Source organism: Physeter macrocephalus, chromosome 18, assembly GCF_002837175.3.
Source record: "Physeter macrocephalus isolate SW-GA chromosome 18, ASM283717v5, whole genome shotgun sequence".
Classification (NCBI taxonomy): domain Eukaryota; kingdom Metazoa; phylum Chordata; class Mammalia; order Artiodactyla; family Physeteridae; genus Physeter; species Physeter macrocephalus.
Window position 1 is genome coordinate 38,774,924 of NC_041231.1, and position 22,159 is coordinate 38,797,082.

Here is a 22,159-nt window from a genome sequence, read left to right on the forward strand (position 1 = left end):
ATTATGATTTTAGGCAGCCTCTCTGCTAATGGGTGGGGTTGTGTTCCTGTCTTGCTAGTTGTGTGGCATAGGGTGTCCAGCACTGTAGCTTGCTGGTTGTTGAGTGGAGCTGGGTCTTAGCATTGAGATGGAGATCTCTGGGAGAGCCTTCGCTGTTTGATATTATGTGGTGCCGGGAGGTCTCTGGTGGACCAATGTCCTGAACTTGGCTCTCCCACCTCAGAAGCTCAGGCCTGACACCTGGCTGGAGCAACAAGACCCTGTCAGCCACTCGGCTGCCAGTGTTGGAGGGTCTCCTGCAAAGGTGGGGGTGGCTGTGGCTCACCACGGGGACAAGGACACTGGCAGCAGAAGTTCTGGGAATTACTCCTTGGCGTGAGCCGACGTGAGCCCTCTCAGAGTCTGCCATTATCCCCACCCTACATGACTCCTGAATTCTGGTTTTCTCAGGGTATATGCCCAGTAGTGGGACTGCATTGTTTTTAAAAGGCCTGGAGGGATACACTAGTAAATGGTAGGGAAGAGGGGGGTTCCTGTTGGAAAATATGATGTGGGTGCTAATCAAAGGGAGTTCAACGGTATCAGTAATGCTCTGTTTCTTTGAGTTAAAAAAAAGGAGATGAAAGAAATATGGCAACCTATGAATAACCGACGGAACTCTGTTATAGGAACATGGGTGTTTATTATATTATTTTTAATGCTTTTCTTTGTTTTTAAAATCTCTTGAATAAAAAAGGAGTAGAGCTGGTCATCATTCATGGAATTATTATACCTGCAAAGATGGACATCAATTTGTAAGAATGCTTCAGACCTGTGCTATCCAATATGGACCACTAGCACCGTATGGCTACTTAAATTTTAACTGATTAAAATTAAATGCAAATGAAAATTCATTTCCTTGGTTGCAGTAGTCACATTTCAAGAGCTCAGCAGCCACATGTAGCTAATGGCTACCATATTAAACAGTAGATATAGATCATTGCAATCAGCATAGAAAGTCCTACTGGACAGCACTGACCTGCAGCATACTTTTAAGAAATGTGAATATCTGAACTCCGTATCATTCTTCTAAACTTCTGGTCCCAGATAATTCTGCTGCATTGTACACAGGGCATGTGCCCTGCAAATTATTTTTTCACATTTCTACTTGATATCCTATTTCATCTACCTTCCAGTTACCTGTGAATTTAAAGGGAAACAAATGCTGACACCATTTACAAACTGGTTCCTATCCCAGTTTCTTTCTGTTTGTTGTAGGTGAACTGCTCCTGCTCTCAAGTATGATTTTCCTGCTCCCGGTGGTGTGCGGCTGCCCAGAGAGGTGCCGCTGTCACTCACCTTCGAATTTTGTAGACTGCAGCCGGCAGGGTCTGGCTGAAGTCCCTTCCGATCTGCCTCCTCAGACTCTAACCCTGCACTTACAAGATAACCAGATACGTCAGCTTCCGGCTTCTGCATTTAAGTCAGTGCCACAGCTCACAACCTTGAACTTGTACAACAATTCTCTTTCAAATCTGACCTCCGGAGTTTTCCATGGACTTCAGCACTTGCGGGTCTTAAACCTAACCCAGAACTCCCTGCATTCCCTGGAAAGCAGACTTTTCCATTCCCTCCCACAGTTGAGAGAACTTGATTTATCATCAAACAACATAAGCCACCTTCCCACATCCCTGGGTGAGCCTTGGGAGAACCTAACTGTATTTGCGATACACCAAAACCAGCTTCAGCAGCTCGATCGAGCCCTCCTAGAATCCATGCCCAGAGTGAGGCATTTATTTCTCAAGGACAACCTCTGGAAATGCACTTGCCACTTGCTCAGTCTTAAACTCTGGCTGGAGACGTTTATCTATAAAGGTCAGTAATGCCTATCTGTGTGTTACCAGCCTAGGATGAACCTCATCTGTTCTCTGCATTAGAAGGGAGGTTGAGGAGTGTTTGAGGGATCCATGTAAGCTTTTTCACATTGATGTCATTTCATGGTATGGCAAAAGAGGCAAGTGAGTCATTAGAGGGTGTTTAAATTCAGGTATTTAAATTCATCTACAGATACGATTCATGGAGATAACTTTCCTTTTTTTTTTTTCTCCCCACCCCAACTTTCCACTCTTTGATTAACAACACCATTAAGTTATTTATCTGGGAAATGTAGGCCCTTAAGAAAGAGGGAATTTCAATCATCACCTAAATAACTACTCAACTCTGAAGTGACACCAAATTTTGATTTTCAAGTGTGATCCAACTGGGGGCATGTTATCTCTCCTTAGGACCTTCCCCCCTTCTTTGTCTGCTTCTGACCATTTGACAGCCGTGAATCTTCCCTGAGATTATCCATTCTGCTTTAGCAAACACCACTGTTACTGAAACTGGATACAGTAGGGTACCCTCTCCAAAGGGAACTACTATTTCTTTAACCAGATATCAAAAGCTAAGCAAGAGATCCCATACTATAAAAGATGAAGGGATTTAGAAATCACTGAGGGGTCAGCAAACCATGGCCCAAGAGCCAAATTTGCCCCACCTCCTATTTTTGTAAATAAAGTTTTGTTGGAACACATCCACACCCATTTATTATTTACTGTCTGTGGCTGTTTTGCATTATAAGGGCAAAGTTGAATAGTTGGGACAGAGACTATGGCAAGGCTTAAAATGTGAACTATTTCTGGCTCTTTATAGAAAAGTTTGCCAACCCCTTCTAACTCAATGCTAGCCTATTACCAATGGGAAATAGAGGCCCAGAGATGTTCATGACTTGACCAAGGTCACAGAGTAGAAGCACAGACAAGAGTAGAGTGAGTGGCTTTAGGTCTTGACCCTGCATTCTTTCCTCTACATCACAGTGTTTCTTTCCTCCTAACTTTTAAGTATCATTCATTCATTCATTCATTCATCCTATACTTGAGTGAATCTTATGTGCCAGGGACATTTCTAGGCACTGAGAAAAGGTCAGTGAACAAGAAAATCCTCACCATCATGGGCATTACATTCTGACAGTAGAAACATGTTAAAAAAGACAAATATATACCCATGTTCAGATAGCAGTTAGTGCTAGAGGTGGGGTAAGGGTAGAGAGTAATGGGAAGGGGGTTCCACTTTATATGGGAAGGACAGGAAGGCCCCTCTAAGGAGGTGACATGGGAGAGCAGAACTGGAACAATGAGGGGAAATGAACCATGAGATAACTGGGGGAAAGAACAGCTGTGCGAAGGCCCTGACGGGAAAGTAAGCTTGGCTCCACTGAGGGACAGAGAGAGGGACAAATGAGTAGCTAGAACAGAGGAAGGGAGTGAGAGAGGATAAGGCAGCACAAGTACCCAGGAGTTGGGTCATGTTGGAACGTGCAGAGCAGGCTGAGACATTTGGATTTTATTTTAGGCGAGATGGAAATCTCTTGAAGAATTTTAGTCAGGGGAACAATATGATCTGATTACATTTTAAAAGGTCACTCTGGTGACTCTAGGGAGAGTAGACCAAAAGCTACAGAATAAGAAGCAGGGGGATGAGGGAGAAAGTGATTTCAGTCATGCAGGGAAAAGATGATGGTGGCCCAAACCAGAATGATGAGAAATTATCAACTTTGGGAGAGATTTAGAATATTGAACTGATAGAACTTACTAATGGGTTGGCACGGGAGATAAAGAAAAGAGTATATTATAGGAAATTCAATTTTGTTTTGTCCTTCAGGAGTAACCAGATAAATGGTGATGCCAGTAGCTGATAAGGGGCAGGCTGGGGAATAGGGGAAATGGGCAAGTATGTGTAGGAGGTGGTAAATCAAGAGCTCAATGTGGGGCGTGTCAAGTTTGAGATGCCCATTACATAGCCAAGGAGTGTTGTTGAGTTGGTGGCTATATATCTGAGCCTATAATTTGCGAAGATATCAGAGCTCCAGACATGAATTAGGGAATCAACAGAGTCTAGATGGTTGCAGCAGTTACACAGAAGGAAGTGGGAGAGACCACATGAGTTCAAATAAATAATATTGAATTAAGAATCTCTCTCAACAATATAATAGTCAATAGCTTATCACTAACCAGCTGATCTTCAAGTTGACCTACAACAGAGACCATATAGTGAGACAAAAATCTTTCTTATAGGAGGTTGCAAATAAAAGTGTTTACATCTAGAGGTGAAGTGGCTTCAGCTATTGTGTTCTAGACTAAATAAATGGTAAGCATAAGCCAAAGCATCAGAGAAAGATGGTTTTCATCAATTAAAAATATTTCTTGACAAAAAATATTTCTCAGGTCCAGGATATTAGAAGCAACATAAGGTGTGATACAGCTTCGCCTACTCAGCCACAAACTCACTGGTGATCTTCAGGCAAATTAATGCCCCTCACTAGCCCTCAGTGTCACCAGGTGGAAACTGACAGTGTTAAGCCAGGGAGTTCCTAAGGCCCGTTCTGGTCCTCAGATTCCACAGTGCAGCTGAACGCTCCCTCATGGCGGAGCTGCCCCGTCCAGATGACAGTCTTTCTCTGGAGAAAGGCAAAATTTATTTGGGATAACAAGACCTGGGTGTCCCAAAATAACTAAATAAAACCCCCAAGTGAATGTAGGAGACAATCTGACTACTGATGCATTGAATAAAGGCAAAATAAGGGAATAGGTATTGGTCAAGACCTTAGTTCCCACCAAGGGGGAACAAAGTATATGGAGGATGAAGCAGGGAGTTTGTGGCCTGGAAGTGTCATTCATTGGTTCCGTTGGCCAGAACTCAATCACGTGGCCACAAAGGGTGGGGAAATTTCATCTTCCTGTGGACCCAACAGCCAAAAAACATGTTTTGATGAATACCTAATAATGTCTCCTCCACAAAAACATGCATATAGATTTGGTAATTAGCATTCCTCTCTCTCCATTCATAACTAAACAAATCATCTTTATGCTGACAGCTAAAACATTTATTCTGGGCTAGGAACTGTGCTAAATACTTGACATACTTTATCCAACTGAGTCCTCAAAGCAATCTTGTGAGGTAGATTTCATTATTACCCCAGTCTCCCACTTTCTAGATGAGCAAGCAGAGGCACAGAATGGTCAAGTAACTTGCTTAGGGTTGCACAGCAAAGTAATGGTCAGACTCAAGATTTGAATCCCATTTCTTCCCAAGACAGGGGTTAAGTGCTGCTAGTGGACAGATGATGAATAATGAGAGTGCTTGGAAAGCTGGAGCTTCTTGCACTGTCAGCTTCTCTGAATCCAGAAGAGACTGTTACCCTCCAGCTATTATCTGCAGATTTGTTTCCTGGGGTCACAGCTGAGAAGATGGTGGTGGAAGGCTGGGAAGTGAGTCCTGGCTATGGACACAGGAGGCCATGGAGCTCTTGGTGGCCATAACCCCTGCCTTCCAGCAATATCCCAGGCTCTAGTCCGTGTATTCTCCTGGCTCTGCGTCCTGATGCCATGCCTCCCACCCTAATGTTGAACAGCAGGAAGCCTGGAACTGGAGAAAGACAGAGCTTACCACCCCTGAAGTTACTGGGTGAACCGCCCCAGTCTAGGTCTAGGTCAGCTGGTGGAATTGCTGGTCCCATGGCAGGTGGCCTTTCTTCCCCTGATGAAAGTCTCAGTGCTCTTTGGCTGGGTTAAATATGGTTACTTCTTCTCAAGCCCCCACACTTCTTTTCTGCTCTCTGGCCTTCTGCTTTACAACCAGCTTCCAGGCAGAGTATTGAAACGGTCTCTGAGACAGGGATCCTTAATCACGGTGCAGCCTGATGATGCCTTGGGCTCATCCAGAACAGGCACCCCGCACCTCTGGCCTCCTGAACCTCAGCTCAGGAAAGGAGAAAATTCCTGTTATCTTTTTGCTTTAGAGTTGAGGCTCTTGCCTCAGGGGATCACTGAAGAAGCCAGGACGGACCCAAGAGACTCTGGCAATAGGTGACTCAGTTCAAGCAGTAAAAGCAAAAATGGTATGAGTTGAATTTTGTCATGGCCACTAACCCCAGTGTGACCTGGGCCACAATAACCCTTGAACTGCAAAATGGCCCCATCTACTAATAAGGCCATGGTAAGACTCGGCTTATAAGGCTCAGACAGAATGGATGTGAAGGTATCCCCAAAACTCTGAAGTGCTATACAAAGGAAGGTTCTAATAACATTGAAGTGACAAGCTCCCGCATGGGAACTTCTGGTATAGTTTCATAATTCACCTATGATGTACAAGAATCTCCAGTCTAACTTGGCTAAGATTGGTGCCAGGCTTCATGGGGGTGAGATTCTACTGAGGGTCATGTGTTAACTCCACTGACCTCAGGATGTTCCAGAGAGGAGGAAGTAGAGAGAGGCAGTAAGTGTAGCGGGGAAAACTGGGATCACAGGAGAGGGCTGGGTTTCGGTGTTGATCTATCCACTTATGACCTGAATGACCTTGGATAAGAATTACCCATTAGAGCAGAGTTGTGAGGACTTATCTAACAGTGCTTTATAAACTATCAAGTCAGATACAAATAGGATGTTTTCATGGCAAAAAATTTAGTCAGAGAAGTTTATCTGCCTGAGGTCAAATAGTAAATTGGTGGCCATATTCGGCCAGATGGAATCTGTTAGCCCAGTGTTCTTTCTAGAAAAGAACTTCTAGGCACTCAAATTCTCCCTGAACAATAGTAGTCCACACACCTGAGGAAATTAATCCCCTTAGAGAGAATGGAAATTGAGTCTAATGACCCATTAGAAAGTTCTATACTTGGGACTTCCTTGGTGGTCCAGTGGTTGAGACGCCACGTTCCCAATGCAGGGGGCTCAGGTTCAATCCCTGGTCAGGGACCTATGATCCCACATTCCGCATGGCAAGGCCAAAAAAAAAAAAAATTGAGAAAGTTTGGTACTTGAAGTACTAAATGTTTCGAGGTCTGAGGAGACACGTTAATTGTATTTAATGCCGTGAATGTAACTCACATTCTCGTCAAACCTTCAGATACACAAAGCACTCACAGGACCACTGACCTCCCGGTTTGGCATCACTGGAGAGTGTTGGTAGAGACAGAGAGTCTTTGTAATTAACACATAACGTCACAACAAAAGACATTTGTTTTATTTATTTATTTTTTAGATCTCCAGTGGGAATTTGGCACAATAGATTTCTTGTGTGGCAGGGCTCATTAGGGCATACAACGGTGCCCTCAGGCTGGCCTCCAGTGCCCCTTCCTGTCAGCTTTTGCATTGTTATTCCCTTGGCATTTATAAGGTAAAGGTGACTTGGCTTCTAATGAACTCTTGGTCATACATAATTGTCCATTTAGTGTGTGGCATTTTTAGCATTTAGCCAATTTAGAAATCCTAAAATCATAAAATACGGTTGTTAAATTTTTTGACTCCAGGAAAAAAAAAGGTGTTTTATAAATTCCATCTGCCTAAGTTTTTACAGGTTGAGGATTTGGGAGTTTGGTTGTATCAGGCTCTGTTCTCATTCTTTGCTTTTGTTTCTCAAAGGCGGAATAACAGACAGCATCATCTGTGCCTCACCGGACACCTGGAAGGGAAAGGACCTCCTTAAAATCCCTCATGAGCTGTACCAGCCCTGCCCTTTTTCTTCTCCACACCTGGAGTCCTCACAGGTGCAGCAGCTAGGTGCTGCCCACCGGGCTGTCCCCAGGCCCCCTGAGAGCCACAGCTCAGGGGAGCGAGACCACTGGGAGTGTGAGATCAAACCCAAGCCGAGGCCAGCCAATCTGCGCCACGCTGTGGCCACCATCGTCATCACAGGGGTGGTATGTGGGATCGTGTGTCTCATGATGTTGGCGGCTGCCATTTATGGCTGCACCTATGCAGCTATTACCGCCCAGTACCATGGGGGATGCTTGGCTCAGATCAATGAGCCTGCGAAGACAGAAGGAAAAGAGCTGTTTGACAGCTCAACGGCCTGAGAGCTTTCATCTCAAATAGGAATGCTTATTATAGGCCAGAAGACAAGTTTCTGAGTAGGGCTGATGGTTCACTGTTACTGCCTCATTTTCTTTTTCCAAAAGGAAAAAAAAAAAAAAAAAAAAAGATGTGTCTGAAAAAAGACAATATTCCTGGGAAGAAATTTATGTTGAGATTTTTTAAAAATACCATAGCTGAAACAGAGATGATAACTTGTGCTCCGTGCCTGAGAAGTTATGACAATATTCTATGTGCGGAAGGCTGTCCACAGAGAAAGGGAAGATACAGCTCTTTCAAGGTACTCTTCCCTGCATTTAGTTGCCTTTACAGGGAAGCAGAAATACAAACACGCGTGCCAGCATTATTGGCAACTTCATGGTCCACTGGAAAACTGCTCAATTTTGAGTGCCTGGGAAGAAGTTGGCAATCTTACCCAATGGGCACTGAGTGCTTCTATAGTCCAAGTTCATGATAGATCGGTGATACTTTTAGATGTTAGGTATGTTATATATTTAGCAAAAGAGTCTGTTGGTTGGGAATTTTGTAGCTTGCCACAAGAGTCAGATTATATTTAATTTTCTAAATCAGAAAACCATTTGGGGCTTTCTAGGCCACAGAAGAAGAAGAGGGCTCCATGACTGGATAATAGGACTCAGGCCCAGGGTCTGGGGAAGTTTTCTGATGCAAGGGTAAATAACATATAAACAAACACAAAGAGGATGGGGGGGCAGAATTCGAGGCACATATTACCCAAAGGCCATATCCACCAGGCGACTGGAACCTTCCATTTATAACTCTCACAGCAGGAATGAATTTAGGGTGGGCTGAGAGCGAGATAATGGCTTATGTGTATCTGTATCTACGTACATAGTGTGCAGAGTGCATAGGCTTGTTCAACCACACCCACACATAAACATACTCAGAGCAATCAGTTTACCCACTAATGAAATGCAGCCGCGGCAGGGTGGAAGCCAGCAGCTGTTGACCACCACCCAGATTGTCTACTCAACACTCTGGGATAGGAAGTCAGAGGAAGTCTGAAGAGAGTGGGAATTATCAAGAGGCTGGAGATACGTGGGAGCAGCCGTCCTGAACATTATTTAGGCTGGGGTTTAAAAAAATCAGGTGTGGCTTGCTTGACTCCACAGACACGGTCCTGAAGAGCTGCATGCAAAGGAAATTTTTGTAAATTGAATCATCATTTTAATGCAGTAGGGGAGCTCGCTATTTAAAGGAACCTTTCATGGAATCTTTCTGTAATGGCAATAATTGGCTCCAGATTTATGTATTTTGTAAATTTGCATTTTCTCATGCTAGGATTTCTTGAAGTAGAATCTACCTGCTCTCTCTCTCTCTCATGATGTCCCATCTCATACTTAGTCACCTGTTAGTATTAAAATCATTTTACACAGAGGAGTTAAGGACTTGGCAAAAGCAAAGAATAGCAAATACAGGGCAAGCTGTCCCTCCAGAGGCCTTGACAGACATCATTAATCAATCCCAGCACTCCTCCCTGAGCCCTGATGCACCACAGATGCCTTCTTAAGACAGCACTGTAAGGCAACCAGAACTAATCAACTGGAATTGGTTCAAAGGATAAAACATATTTGTCATTCAGGGTACTGGCCCTATATTCACTCTTTCAGGCCACGTAAAAGTTGCTTGGATCCTAAATCAGCAGTCCATTCCATGAACTGGCATGTGAATGGACGGTCCATTCAGCCTGGAATATTGTTTTTCTGTCTGATGTGGCCAAAGCCTTGCCCAACAGTATAAAGAGGCCAAGGGAAAGACGGATGAACCTACCCTAGCCTACCCTGCAGGACACAGAGGCCATCTATACCTGCTCACAGTGCTTCACAACTAGTGTGGGCTGCCCACCACCCACAAGTTAAAGATGGGCCATCTCTCTGGAGCAGCAATTTTGCTAAATGATTCTTCTGGGGGAAAAAGTATAAATTTGATGTTAATTTTTTCTGAGTATTAAAATAAACCTGGGTATGTTAAAGAGTAGTTTGAAAAATTAGCATGGATTTTAAGATCAAAAAGAGATTCCAGAGAAAGTCAGCTGCTGCATCAGCTCCATCCCAAGCCTGGTGCCTCCTTTCTGCTCTTCTTCGTGCACCACCTCAGTGGGCAAGACTGAGCATCCGGTCTAAGGTTGTAAGGATTACCTTCCAGGTGGAAAAAAAAATCTTTCTTTCCCTTGCCCTGGACCATGAGTCCTTGGCCAAGAAAGCACTGTGAGAAAGGAAATCAAGAAGATCTTTTTATACATCGTCCTCATTTCACCAAATGTTTCTGGAGTTCGTACTATGTACCAGGCATGGTGAGAGGTGTTCTCGTGAACTTTCATGTAATCTTGGCAACCATGCTGTGAGATACTTGAACAGATATTACATAAGCTGGGAACTACTGAGGCCAACCACAAGTGCCTCTTCTCATTGCTGTGATGTACGACATGCAGTGCACTGTGTTCTGCCGGAGGTCTGGTGACTGTGCAGGTCAATCCCGTCCCCCTGGCCACAGTGATAACATGACAGAGCTTCCAATCCACCGCTGAAAATCCTGAAAGTGGCTAGAATCCTCACTCCTCAACACCCACGTCCTATTAGATTTCTAAGCACAGATGATAACTCAGGCAAACAGATTCCTGCTTTATGAGAAGTCTTTAAGGAGAATGATTAAAATGATGCCTTCATGTATTCAGATTTCTATCTTTTGCCTATAGTCACCACAAAGAGCAGTTAACAATGAAAATAATTACGCTAAAATGTCAACAATTCTCTCAGCACAGAAAAATATAAATCAAATTGTTTAGATTAACAATTCAGCGTTATCATTTGTTAATACGAGAAATGAAATGTTTTCTCTGTTAAAAACATCACAGATGAAAGACCCAATTTGTAGGGTATTCTGTGAGAACCACAAATTATCTTTCACAACCACTACAGCTCATGAGGGGTAATTTGCAAACGCCTCATAGATTATTTTCAGCTGTTTATTGCTGCTGTCATATTTATAAATTCCCCTATAAAAATGCCCTTCCATCAAAGAGTCATAGAGCCTTACTGAAGGAATACTGTGAACAAATATCACGTTTAGTGTTGATTGTTTCTGAGAAAATCATGTAAAATATAGTTTCTTCATTATATTTAGCGGAACAGGATCACTATTTTTGCTTTGCCAGAGATCACAAATTCACAATAGCAGGACCCAACAGACATGAGGCATATAAAGAGGGCATAGGAGGAATTTCTGCCACAGAGATCGTGGAGAAAGAAGACCTAGTGTCAAATCTATACCTGGAAAGCTTTTAAAATTAAGGCAAAAATCCTTGACCCTGTGGGAACAATCTTGTGCTCCAGATGATAATATGCCCACAGACAACTGGGTATTTTATTTTTTTCTTATAAAAATGGAAGACTGAAAAGTGAATCACAGGATTTCCTCCTGAAGGTTCATGAAAATCAAATCTCATTACTCAAGTTAACCAAGTTACCCCAGAAATATCACACTCATCTTAGATCCAAAATATCAAAGGAAGTGGCTCAATTTCTAAAATGATCTATCCATAGCACCCATTATCATAATTATACAACTGTTAGAAACCTATATAACTTTCTATCACAGATCAGGAAATAACTGTTTTCACTTGGGTCAAACCCACCAGTGTGGGCTTCCCTGGTGGCGCAGGGGTTGAGAGTCCGCCTGCCGATGCAGGAGACACGGGTTCGTGCCCCGGTCTGGGAAGGTCCCACGTGCCATGGAGCGGCTGGGCCTGCGAGCCATGGCCGCTGGGCCTGCGTGTCCGGAGGCTGTGCTCCGCAACGGGAGAGGCCACAACAGTGAGAGGCCCGCGTACCGCAAAAAAAAAAACAAAAAAAAAAAACCCACCAGGGTATCCATTGCTAAATGCTATTAGACAGAAACCTACCGGCAAATGATATTCCAACCTCACATGGCATCACTGGGGTGTGGTTTATATGCACAACTTCAGGGAACTATCCTGCTTTCCCTTGTGATGAAAATTATTTATTTATTTATTTTTTAATGCTCAAAATGCAATAAAATCGCAAAGAAACCTCCCTCCCATTGGGAGAAGCAGCTTTCTAATCCCTCACTTTCTTCTCAGATTCTTGACTGAAGTATCCACACCTACTTTTCACTCCAATGACACTGAGTATTCATTTGGATGGATAGGATGTGACCCAGTTTCAAAGACTCATCAAGAAGAGCCAGAAGAAGAAAAAGAGGATTGGGAGTTGTTGGGAAGGTCCTTGGAGAGCATTTAGTCTAGGTTTGGCAAATTTCAGAATAGCTATGACCAGCCTCCCTACCTGTTTCAGACATTGCTAATAGATCATGGCAAACTTATCTACTGAGGCAGCTGGCCTCAGAATCCTTTTTTTTTTTTTTTTTTTTTGCGGTACGCGGGCCTCTCACTGTTGCGGCCTCTCCCTTTGCGGAGCACAGGCTCCGGACGCACAGGCTCAGCGGCCACGGCTCACGGGCCCAGCCGCTCCGCGGCATGTGGGATCTTCGCAGACCGGGGCACGAACCCGTGTCTCCTGCATTGGCAGGCGGACTCTCAACCACTGCACCACCAGGAAGCCCCAGAATCCTTTTAAATCTGTTTTCTAGGTACCTACTCCTGATCAACTGGAGTCGACTTATGAGACTAAACCTATTTGCTACCCTCATATAGTTCCATATTCTGATTTTACAAACAGGAATTGGAAGCATGGAAAAGGAAAGGAATTATCCCAAAATCACACAGATAATTAATGGCACACCTGATAAATTCAGTTTGCAGGAGCATGGGGTTAGAATGTATAATACAACCCAACCCCTGCCATTCTTCATTCATTCTGGTGAACCACAATATGAAGACTATGGAATTATTATATTAATTATTTGGAAAAGAACAATTATAGTACCACCATCAACATTTATTTAACACCCAGTTTTGTGCCAGTTGTTTTCAGTGAAGTATTTTCATTTTCCTCTAAGTCTCAAATTAACCAAAAATGTGAGCATTTTACTGCCACTTGACAGATGAAGATACATGATCATTGGGTTTGGGTCGCTTGTTCAAGGTCATATCATTAATTAGTGGAGTAGGAATTTGAATGAAGGATACATGGGTTTCTTCTTATGCTTCTATCTAATCTACTTTTTAGTATATTCAATATTATCCATAATAAATGTTAAAAAAAAAGAATGACTCCAAAGATTTTAGACTGAATAACCAGATAACTAGAATGACTTAAGTGTGGAATCGAATACATTTGATGGGCCTATTTGAGAGGCAGGGACACTGAGTAGTCAAGGGAGAGTCAAGGGAGAGAGGTCTGGCTTGGGAATTACCAGCTCACGAATGGTGTTTAAAGCCTTGAGAGTGGACAGGAACCCTGGGCCCTCCGACATGTACAATCAGGAGATGAACAAAATCAGCAAAGGAGGCCTAGGAGGGTGGGCAGTGAGGTAGGCAAAGAATCACGTAAAGAGGTTTGCAAGGATAACGTGATCAGCTTGGTCAAGTGCTGCTCACAGACCAAGAAAAATGAACATCTGAAGTTCAATTTTGGATTTGGTAATGTAGGAACTACAGATAACCTTGGTTACAAATGATTCACTGTGGATGAAACCTGGTTGGAGTGGGTTCCAGAAAGCATGAAAGAGAGGAAGTGAGAAGAGCATAAAAAATGAGAAATAACACAAATAAAATAATTTGATAACAAAAATAATTTTGGCTTAAAAAACGTGACTATATCAGCAAAAATCTGGAAGTTGATAGATTAAGGCTAGTGAAGTAAAAGCATATAAAATGCCCATGCACTATGTTTTCACTCTGAACTTCCTTTTTACGTTTTAAGACAAATGTACACTCCAGTCTGCCCGAGCCTGGTCACATATAATTTGGCCTTGAAGTAAGAATGACATTCAGACACTGATCTTGACCTTGTGCAGATCTTTTCACCCGGAATAGAACGTGGGAGCTCTTGGTGAGTGCAAACTGTGGGAGGCCATTGGAATAAAGAGCCTTTGATCAGCACTGTCCCTTTCCCACCACAGACTGGCAAAAGCATTGTCCATGAGCAAGAGTCCACTGACTGACTGTCAAAGCATTTACGCGGCAGCCTCTGCATGCCCCCTCTTCCCAGGGAGGGGAAATGTACGTCAGCTCATTTATCCTCTCTGGCCCTTCACTTAGCCTGAGTCATACATATTCTAATCTTCACCGAGATCAAAATCCCACTAAGGTCACTAGGAGATGTGCCTGGATAAGGGTGGCTAAATAAATCCCCAAATCTCTCATGAGCCATGTTGGGGGAAAAAAGTATCCCAGAAACTGTTTTCCACCAAAGCATGTGAGGGCATTTCCAATGTTCTAACAAGCATTATGCTGATTACACTGTTCAAAGGTTTATAAACTAGAGCGAAGATTAAGTAAATCACTCTCTTTACTGACAGGGAGAGCATATATTTTAGAAAGCTCAGGATCTTTGATTGGAATTTCTCTGTAACCACATATATAAAAACATTAGGCACAATGATGAATACCTCTGATACAGGAAGTTCTGTCTTTAACATCTACTTACACAGCCTCTGATTTAAATATGCCCTTCATTTTCATAAGATAAAAAGATGGTGAAATAAGTGAGTGAACAAATTAGCATTTTAGGTGTTTTTTTAAAAAGATGGACTGTGACATATTTTTATCTAAAGCAGGAGTTGGCAAACGTTTTCTGTAAAGAGTCAGGCTGTAAATATTTTTGGTTTTTTAGTCTATATGCTCTCTATCCAACATTATTTACAAAAACATCTGGTAGATATCTGACAAGGTACTTGTATCCAGCTTATATAAAGAACTTATATCTCAACAATAAAAAGACAAATAACCTAATTATAGGCAAAAGATCTGAATAGACATTTCCCCAATGAAGATATGCAAGTAGCTGACAAGCACATGAGAAGACGCTCAGTGTAGTTAGTTATTAGGGAAATACAAATCACTTCACGCCTACTAGGATGGCTAAAATAAAAAAGATAAACAATAGTAAGCATTGGTAAGGATGTGGAAAAATTGGAAGCCTCATATGTTGCTGGTGGGATTGTAAAAAGGTGCTGCCACTTTGGAAAACAGCTTGTCTGTTCTACAAAATATCAAACCTAGAGTTACCATATGACCCAACAATTCTATTCCAATTTCTACCCAGGAGAAATTAAGACATATATCTGCACAAAAACTTGTACATGAATGTTCATATCAGCATTATTAATAATAGTTTAAAAGTGGGAATAACCCAAATGCCTATTAAATGATAAATGGATAAATAGGATGCTATACATACATACAATGGGATATCATTTGGCAGTCTAAAAAGCCAGAGTAGTGACTTCCCTCATGGTCCAGTGGTTAAGACCTCCCTTCCAATGCAGGGGGTACGGGTTCGATCCCTGGTCAAAGATCCCACATGCTGCCCTCATGGCCAAATAAATAAATAAAATAGAAAAAAAAAAAAAAGCCAGAGGACTGATCCTTGCTACAACATGGATGAATCTTGAAAACATTAAGCTTGGTGAAAGAAGCGAATCACAAAAGGCCACATGTTGTATGATTCCATTTATCTGCAATGTCCAGAATAGGCAAATCCACAGAGACAGAAAGTAGATTAGTGGGTTTCCTGGGGCTGGAGAGGGGAGTGGGATATCAAGAATGAAAGGGTGTGCGTGTGGGAGGGGGAGGGGGGTTTGGGGGGGGATGTGAAATTGTTCTAAATTTACATTGTAGAGATTGTTGCACAACCTGCAAAATACCAAAACCCAATAAACTGTACACTTGAAATGGTGAATTTAATAGTATGTGAAATATATCTCAATAAAACTCTAAAAGAAGGACACAGGTAGCATCCGAGATTTGCTCCTATGGGCTACAGTTTGTCAACCTCTGTTCTAAGGAATAGGTACATGAAAGTGTGAGCTTCAAAGTTTTACTATGAAACATTTCAAGATACTATAATGACATTCCCTATGCAAGTTTTTCACAGGGGACAGCACATGGCAATAAGCACTGACTAATGAGGGGTGGTGGGTGTAACACACATCACTCTTACCAACGGTAACAGCAGCAATAATAATTTAGCAGCTAACCATTACTGAGCACTCAACTATAAGCATTCACCAAGCACTTTATTTATATGAATTCATTTATTTCTCTCAAAAGGAACCAGAGGGGTCCCCCCAAAGCCAGACTGAATCTGGGTGCAAGACATACTCCATTATTGGTTAATTCTTCTCCTTTTCTGTGGTGATGAAACAAATCTCCGTCTTTAAAAACTAGGCTGTTAGAAATCCAACCAAAGCACCAATCAACCTTGTTTTACAAATGTGAAAACTCAATCCCAGAGCAAGAGGGGAGAAATGGCCCTGTACTCACTCCTAAATCCTTGGCTTACATTAGGGTTAATGTCCAAATCCTACTATGACCTCAGAAAGAGGAGTCTTGCGGATACAGAACTCGAAAACCAGGTAAAAGGACCTGTAACTTCAAAATTCTGCAGCTGATTTTGGGGTGGAGAATGTGTTGGGGCTTTTGATAAGGTTTATAAAAGGACAGTGGCTCATGGGAGTGAGTGTCCTGGAGAGTTAGCACAGAGGATCCAGTTTCTAAAAACTCTGGGCTATTTTTATTTCTGGAGCAATGATCCTCAGTGTGCCCTGTCACTGGCTACCGCAGTATGCAGAGCAGCTGTCCTACGTGGCCAACTCTAACTCAGATTCTGTTGCAGACTTGAAATATAGCATAATTGGTAGCTACATCACTAATCCATTTCTATGAAGTTTGCTGTTGTCATTCCTACCGGCCTTGACCTCCTTTTGTCCCTTCAGTGCACCCACCAGTCAACTTAAAAAAGCAAATGTCAAATATATAAAAAGCCCCACCTCATACCTGACATTTAGAGCAAAGACTTGCCTTGGGTTCCTCACCTCCCCCTGGGGCATCTGCCCATCTACCCATCAGCTGTGCGTTTAGATCCTAGTAAATACCACCCAAACCTGAGAAACTCATCTGTGTCTCACAGATCCCATCTAGACACAACACGTATGGGGGATCTCATTCAAGATTCCTGGAATCTTGTTCCCTCTGCCTGGAATGCTCTTCCCACAGATCTTGGCATAACTAATGGCTGTATCTCATCATTCCGGTGTCTGCTCATGTCACCTTCTTGGGGAGGCCTTCTCTGAGCCCCCGTCCTCCCCCAATCTGGAGAAACATTGCCTCTGTCACAAGCAAGTATGAACATGAGTGTTCTTCCCTGCCTTTGCTGCTGCCAACCACACTTCATCTTCTACAGAGCATTAGCCACTACCGGAAATTCCCCCTCCCTCCCTTCTGCCTTTCTTCCTCCCATTCGTGCCACACTTGTCTGTTGTCTGTACCTCCCACACAAATGGAGGCTCCCCTCCACTGGCAGCAACTTAGTCGGAATTGGTCTTTACTGGGCAGCTGCCACACCAGCCTCAGGGCGGGGATGCCAACAGTGCCCTCTCACTGTATGAATCATCATCATGACTTGCTCCAAAATGCCCTCTGGGGTGCTTGTTCTCAGTTGTATCCTCAGCATTAGGTACACAGTCGATGATAGATCTATATATAGATCTATATATAGATCTATATATAGATCTATATATAGATATATATTCATTGAATTATTTAATTAGAAAATGAAGAAATGAAACACCTTTTTGTAAATGAGCCTATAAGGGAAAACACTGAATTTGAAAGCACCAAGAATTGAAGTTTGTCTGTCAGTTTAATCCAGCATTTCTCAATCTCACCTCTACTGACATTTTGGACTAGACATCCTTTGTTGTTGGGGGGCTGTCCTGTGCCTTGTAGGGTGTTTGGCAGCATCCCTGGCCTCTACCCACTGGATGCCAGTAGCTCCCCTCCTAACCAGTCGTGACAATCAAAAATGTTTCCAGATGTTGCCAAATGTCTCCTGGGGGTCAAAACTGCTCCTGGTTGAGAACAACTAATCTAATCAGTAAGTATTAATTTCTGCTATGATAAAACATTCCCTTTGCTCAGATCTACGAACTAGAAGTTTATCCATGTAGACTAGACACATAATTCCTAAATACTACTTAACTCATATATACCAAATATATGAAATCCCACCAAAGGAATGCTGATAAGCTGAATATTTGCCAGAACGTTTTGGCAACATTATTTACCGAATTCTAAGGAAAGCTGTGTATTAAATAGTACATTCAGTTTAAACAGCGCGCACCTGACAATAGCTAATGGTCATTGATGTTAACTCTTTCTCAATCATCTGGTTAAAATGAGATCCTTTGTCCTAATATCAAGCATCCCCCTTCATTACACTGCCCAGAATTATGCAAATGAGACCATTTAACCCACATTTTCCAATTTCCCCCAGTGAATGGATCTAATGTGGTGTGTGTTCCCTGCAAAGGAAGAGACCGTCAGATCAGAGCCCCCCCCAATTTACTAGTAATCATTAAATTTTATACTTAAAACAGGTGAATTTTTGGTATGTAAATCATATCTCAATAAATCTGTTAAAAATATTAATTTCTATAACCAACGCCTCTAATGCATATAATCTCTGTTGCTGATCAGATTAGCTATTCTAAGCATCAGGTTAGATGCTTGGACCTCAGAAAAGACATCTGCTGATGCAGGGACAACTTACTGGGCTAACACAGTTGCCACTAGGAATGGACACTAAACAGTTCTTCTACTCCTTAAAATATCCATATTGGTCTGTATCATTTTACTATGGTGTGGCCTGCAGTTTTAGCTGCTGAGTGACTCTCTTAGAGTTTTGGTCAAGTACTGTGTTCCTATTGTTTGGTCAGTAAACTGTGCAAGTGTATGTACCTACAGAGAGCAAGTAAATATGAAACCCATCTTTCTCAAGTCACTTAGTCAGTATTTTGACATATTTACCACATCAGCCCTCACACTTGGCACCAGGAATAAAAAGGTCATTGGGATGGTCCTTGCCTCTGGAGAGTTTACAATTTATTCAAGAAATGAAACTAGAACATCGTAGAAGAGATTTTAGATTTTGATATGCTAAAACTTACATTTTAAAGCAAATGCAAATAATTCAGAATTTATTACCTAGTACTTAAAAAATTCACAAATATGAACTTCTTATCAAAAATTGAGATTAAGTGTTTTGTATTTGTCAGAGCGAGAGTCTAGAAGGAGAATACAGAAGGTCAGACAAACACCCCAAGGAGGGGAAGAAATTCCCTGCATGGTTATACCTTCCAACTTGGCTCAATTCTTCCCCTCAATGCATTTCTTTTCTTCTCCAGGTCATTTCCACCCTAGCATGATGGAAACAGTGTCTATGACTCTTGTTCTATTGGGCCTGGTCTCTCCATTGAGAGTGGAGTGGAGAATTAACACCATGATCTAGGTAATTTATGGAACTCAAGTCAATGACAACTAAGTACGGGCAAATAGGTTTCTGCAAGTTCAATTCAATTTATAGAATCCTCACTGAGGGTGCACTATGCTCCAGGCACTCCATCGGGTTATGCTGTGAAGGACAAAAGATGAAAAGTATGAAGTCTTTGACCTCTAGGAGCTACTAGATGACTGTTCAGCTTTTCAATTCGCTTGTCCTGTGTAGACATAGCTTTAAAAATAGCAGCTATTTTAAAGTTCTCTGGTGGGGAGGGACAGGGGGCTGTGGGAGGAACTGTCAGTTACAGGGCCCGGTTATTATTCATTTGTATCTAGAGTGCTGGCAAAAGCACGAGGTCAGGAAATATTTATTGAATAAATGAGTGAATGAATGCATAGGTATACTGCCAACTTGAAGATAAGAATGGGCCACCTCAAATCCTAGCAATTTTATACTTCCGCATATCCAGATATTTTCTTGTTTGTTTTCTCATTTTATCCCCAAATCAACCCAGAGTAAGGTGAGGGAAATAATAATCCCAACCCTATTTTAGATAGAACTTCAGGGACCCAAGACCATACATTTAGCAAGTTATAGAGTAAGTGACAAACCTACATGGACCTTACAGTCCCAGGCTTGCATCTCCAATAACAACAGAAAAATGGATTAGGGGCCTGACACACACAGCAGGTTCCAGGGCTCTGAAGAGACTTGGTGGGCCAAAGAGAAAGTCATACCACTTCTTCCTTTGCAGTGGGAAAGCAATTAAGCAAATTTAGCACGCTAGTGGCAGCTGGAGAGTTGGCAAGTTCCTCAAGAGAAGGACTGTAAGCAATGTCATAGGCCAAGAAGATGTATGGGGCCCATTTATGCACAGAGGCTGACGTATAAATGGAATCTGGCCCAGTCTGACTGACTGTCCTTTCTTCAAAGATGTCATTGACAGATGACTATCTGAATGTTTTTGTTTGGAAAAAAAAAAACAAGAAAAAAAGAGAGAAAGAAGAGAATAACACACACACACACACACACACACACACAACCAAAACAAGAAACTTTCTATCCCAAACAGACATATGAAGCCAATGAACATGAGAACACCAGATCAGATCTGGGAGCAGTGCAGGCTTTTCAAAGTAGTCCTTGATAATAAACTACAAAATTGTACACCTTTCCTTTCAGGTAAATTTCAATTTAACACAAGGATTTCATTGAAACCCCAAATTACTGCCAGTTGGCTGTATCCCATCTGCTGTTGGAAATACACTGGTGGGGGAAAAGCCTGCACACCTATTCATCTTCACCTGCCAAAACAAGGTTTCTTCCCCAATTAAAATGGGCTTTTAAATTTTAGAGTAGTAAACAATGTCTACTTAATTTGTGGCGAATACACAGAAGAAAGTGATCTAACCTAATTACCCAGTGACATGATGGGTGAATCAGAGTCAATGAAATTTGGGGGAAGTGCTGAAGAGGACTCTCTGCTTTTGGAGACATAAAGGTCCTTTTGAAGTCATTGTCTTCACAGTGCTGTATCCATGTCAGCCTTCAAGATCAAAACTGAGCAATTCTGTTTTATCTTATGTCTATAAGACCCACTTTAAAAAAGAAGATTAATAATCACCAGATTTAGAAGGTAAGGACTAAATACAGTTCCTTGGATAACCTTGTTTCTTTGTCTTGCTCTGAAATTATCTTCTGAAAATGGGCACCAGTTGACACATGTTGAGTCGTAGTAAACGACTCAAAATATTTCTCTTCCACCCACTCAGGGTGGGCCAACCATGTCTCATGACTTGCCTGTGGTCTCTGGCCAACTGTATAACTCAATAGTAGACAAGCACGCCATTTGGAAAAGTTATGGTCTTCTCCACACTGGAGACACAGTGCCCAGGCTGAGTCCATGTTTTGCCCATACTCAGCCAAATAGACATTTATGAAATATAAGCCATTTGGAAACATCTGAGCACACAGTTTGTAAACTTGGACAGATGGGGCTGGGATGGGCACAGTGATCTTAGGGCCAAAACAGAGCATCCTTCATGATGACTTAATGAGAAATTCAAGGGAAAGGTTTTAGAAAGAAATTTCAAATAGACAGATAGTTTGGTTCAGACCATGTCGTTATCAGCTGTTGCATGTGGCCCCAACTCCAGGGAGATAACATGCCTCCAGAACTAGCTGGCTGGGTCAGCCTGGAGGCGAGTAAGGCTGACCTTTAAGCAAAAATAAATCTTGCTGAGTTAAATGATCCTGTCTCCTATTTTCCTCAAGGAACATGAGACAGTAAGAACAGCAGCCCTGAATTTTCACAGTCCTTATCTCCTGGCTGATTATTTATAGGTCTGCATAGTTCAAGATGAGCTTACAGGTCGGATACATAAGACTGTCTTCCTTGCTATACCCAAAAACCCAGGAATAACCAGGGCACAACTGTCCCCAAATTTTCAATCCCTGCTAATCTATGAGAATACAATTATGATGTATAGGCCATATCAGAAATAAAGTGGGGAGAAAAAGGAATATTTCCTAGCCAAAGAACAACCACTTCAAACATGTCTGATCCATTTGAATTCCTTCCCACAAATATTCACAGTGTGTGGAGCCACCACAGAAGCTGATGTTCAAGATCACCCTACAGTACAACTTACTGAGAGAGGCTACTGAAAACAAAATGGCTCCCTTTGGTAAATCTAGCCAATATCAGGATGATACTTGGAGTGTCTCACCCATCCATCAACCAAAGGCTCCAACAATTATTTATCAGCAATAGACAATGTGCCAGACACGCTCTTAGGCTGCATTTTCTCAGCAGCTGTCCTCAAAAGAGGG

At 42.3% G+C, this 22,159-nt stretch overlaps 2 protein-coding genes across 2 annotated transcripts in view; one reads left to right on the forward strand and one right to left on the reverse strand.

Annotated features, from left to right (window-relative positions):
* Positions 1 to 22,159, reverse strand: part of CACNA2D3 (calcium voltage-gated channel auxiliary subunit alpha2delta 3) — a 798,772-nt gene that overhangs the window by 130,281 nt on the left and 646,332 nt on the right. The window lies entirely within an intron of this gene.
* Positions 781 to 7,870, forward strand: LOC102982201 (leucine-rich repeat and transmembrane domain-containing protein 1). Its single transcript, XM_024124069.1, has 3 exons — positions 781 to 794; positions 1,238 to 1,854; positions 7,437 to 7,870. The coding sequence occupies exons 1-3, from the start codon at positions 781 to 783 to the stop codon at positions 7,868 to 7,870; spliced, it is 1,065 nt and encodes a 354-aa protein (XP_023979837.1).

Bases quoted from the DNA above. Each gene is read 5' to 3' on its own strand.
- LOC102982201 (XM_024124069.1), top strand. The intron at 1,855-7,436 runs GTCAGTAATGCC...TGTTTCTCAAAG, and splicing joins GGAGACGTTTATCTATAAAG to GCGGAATAACAGACAGCATC.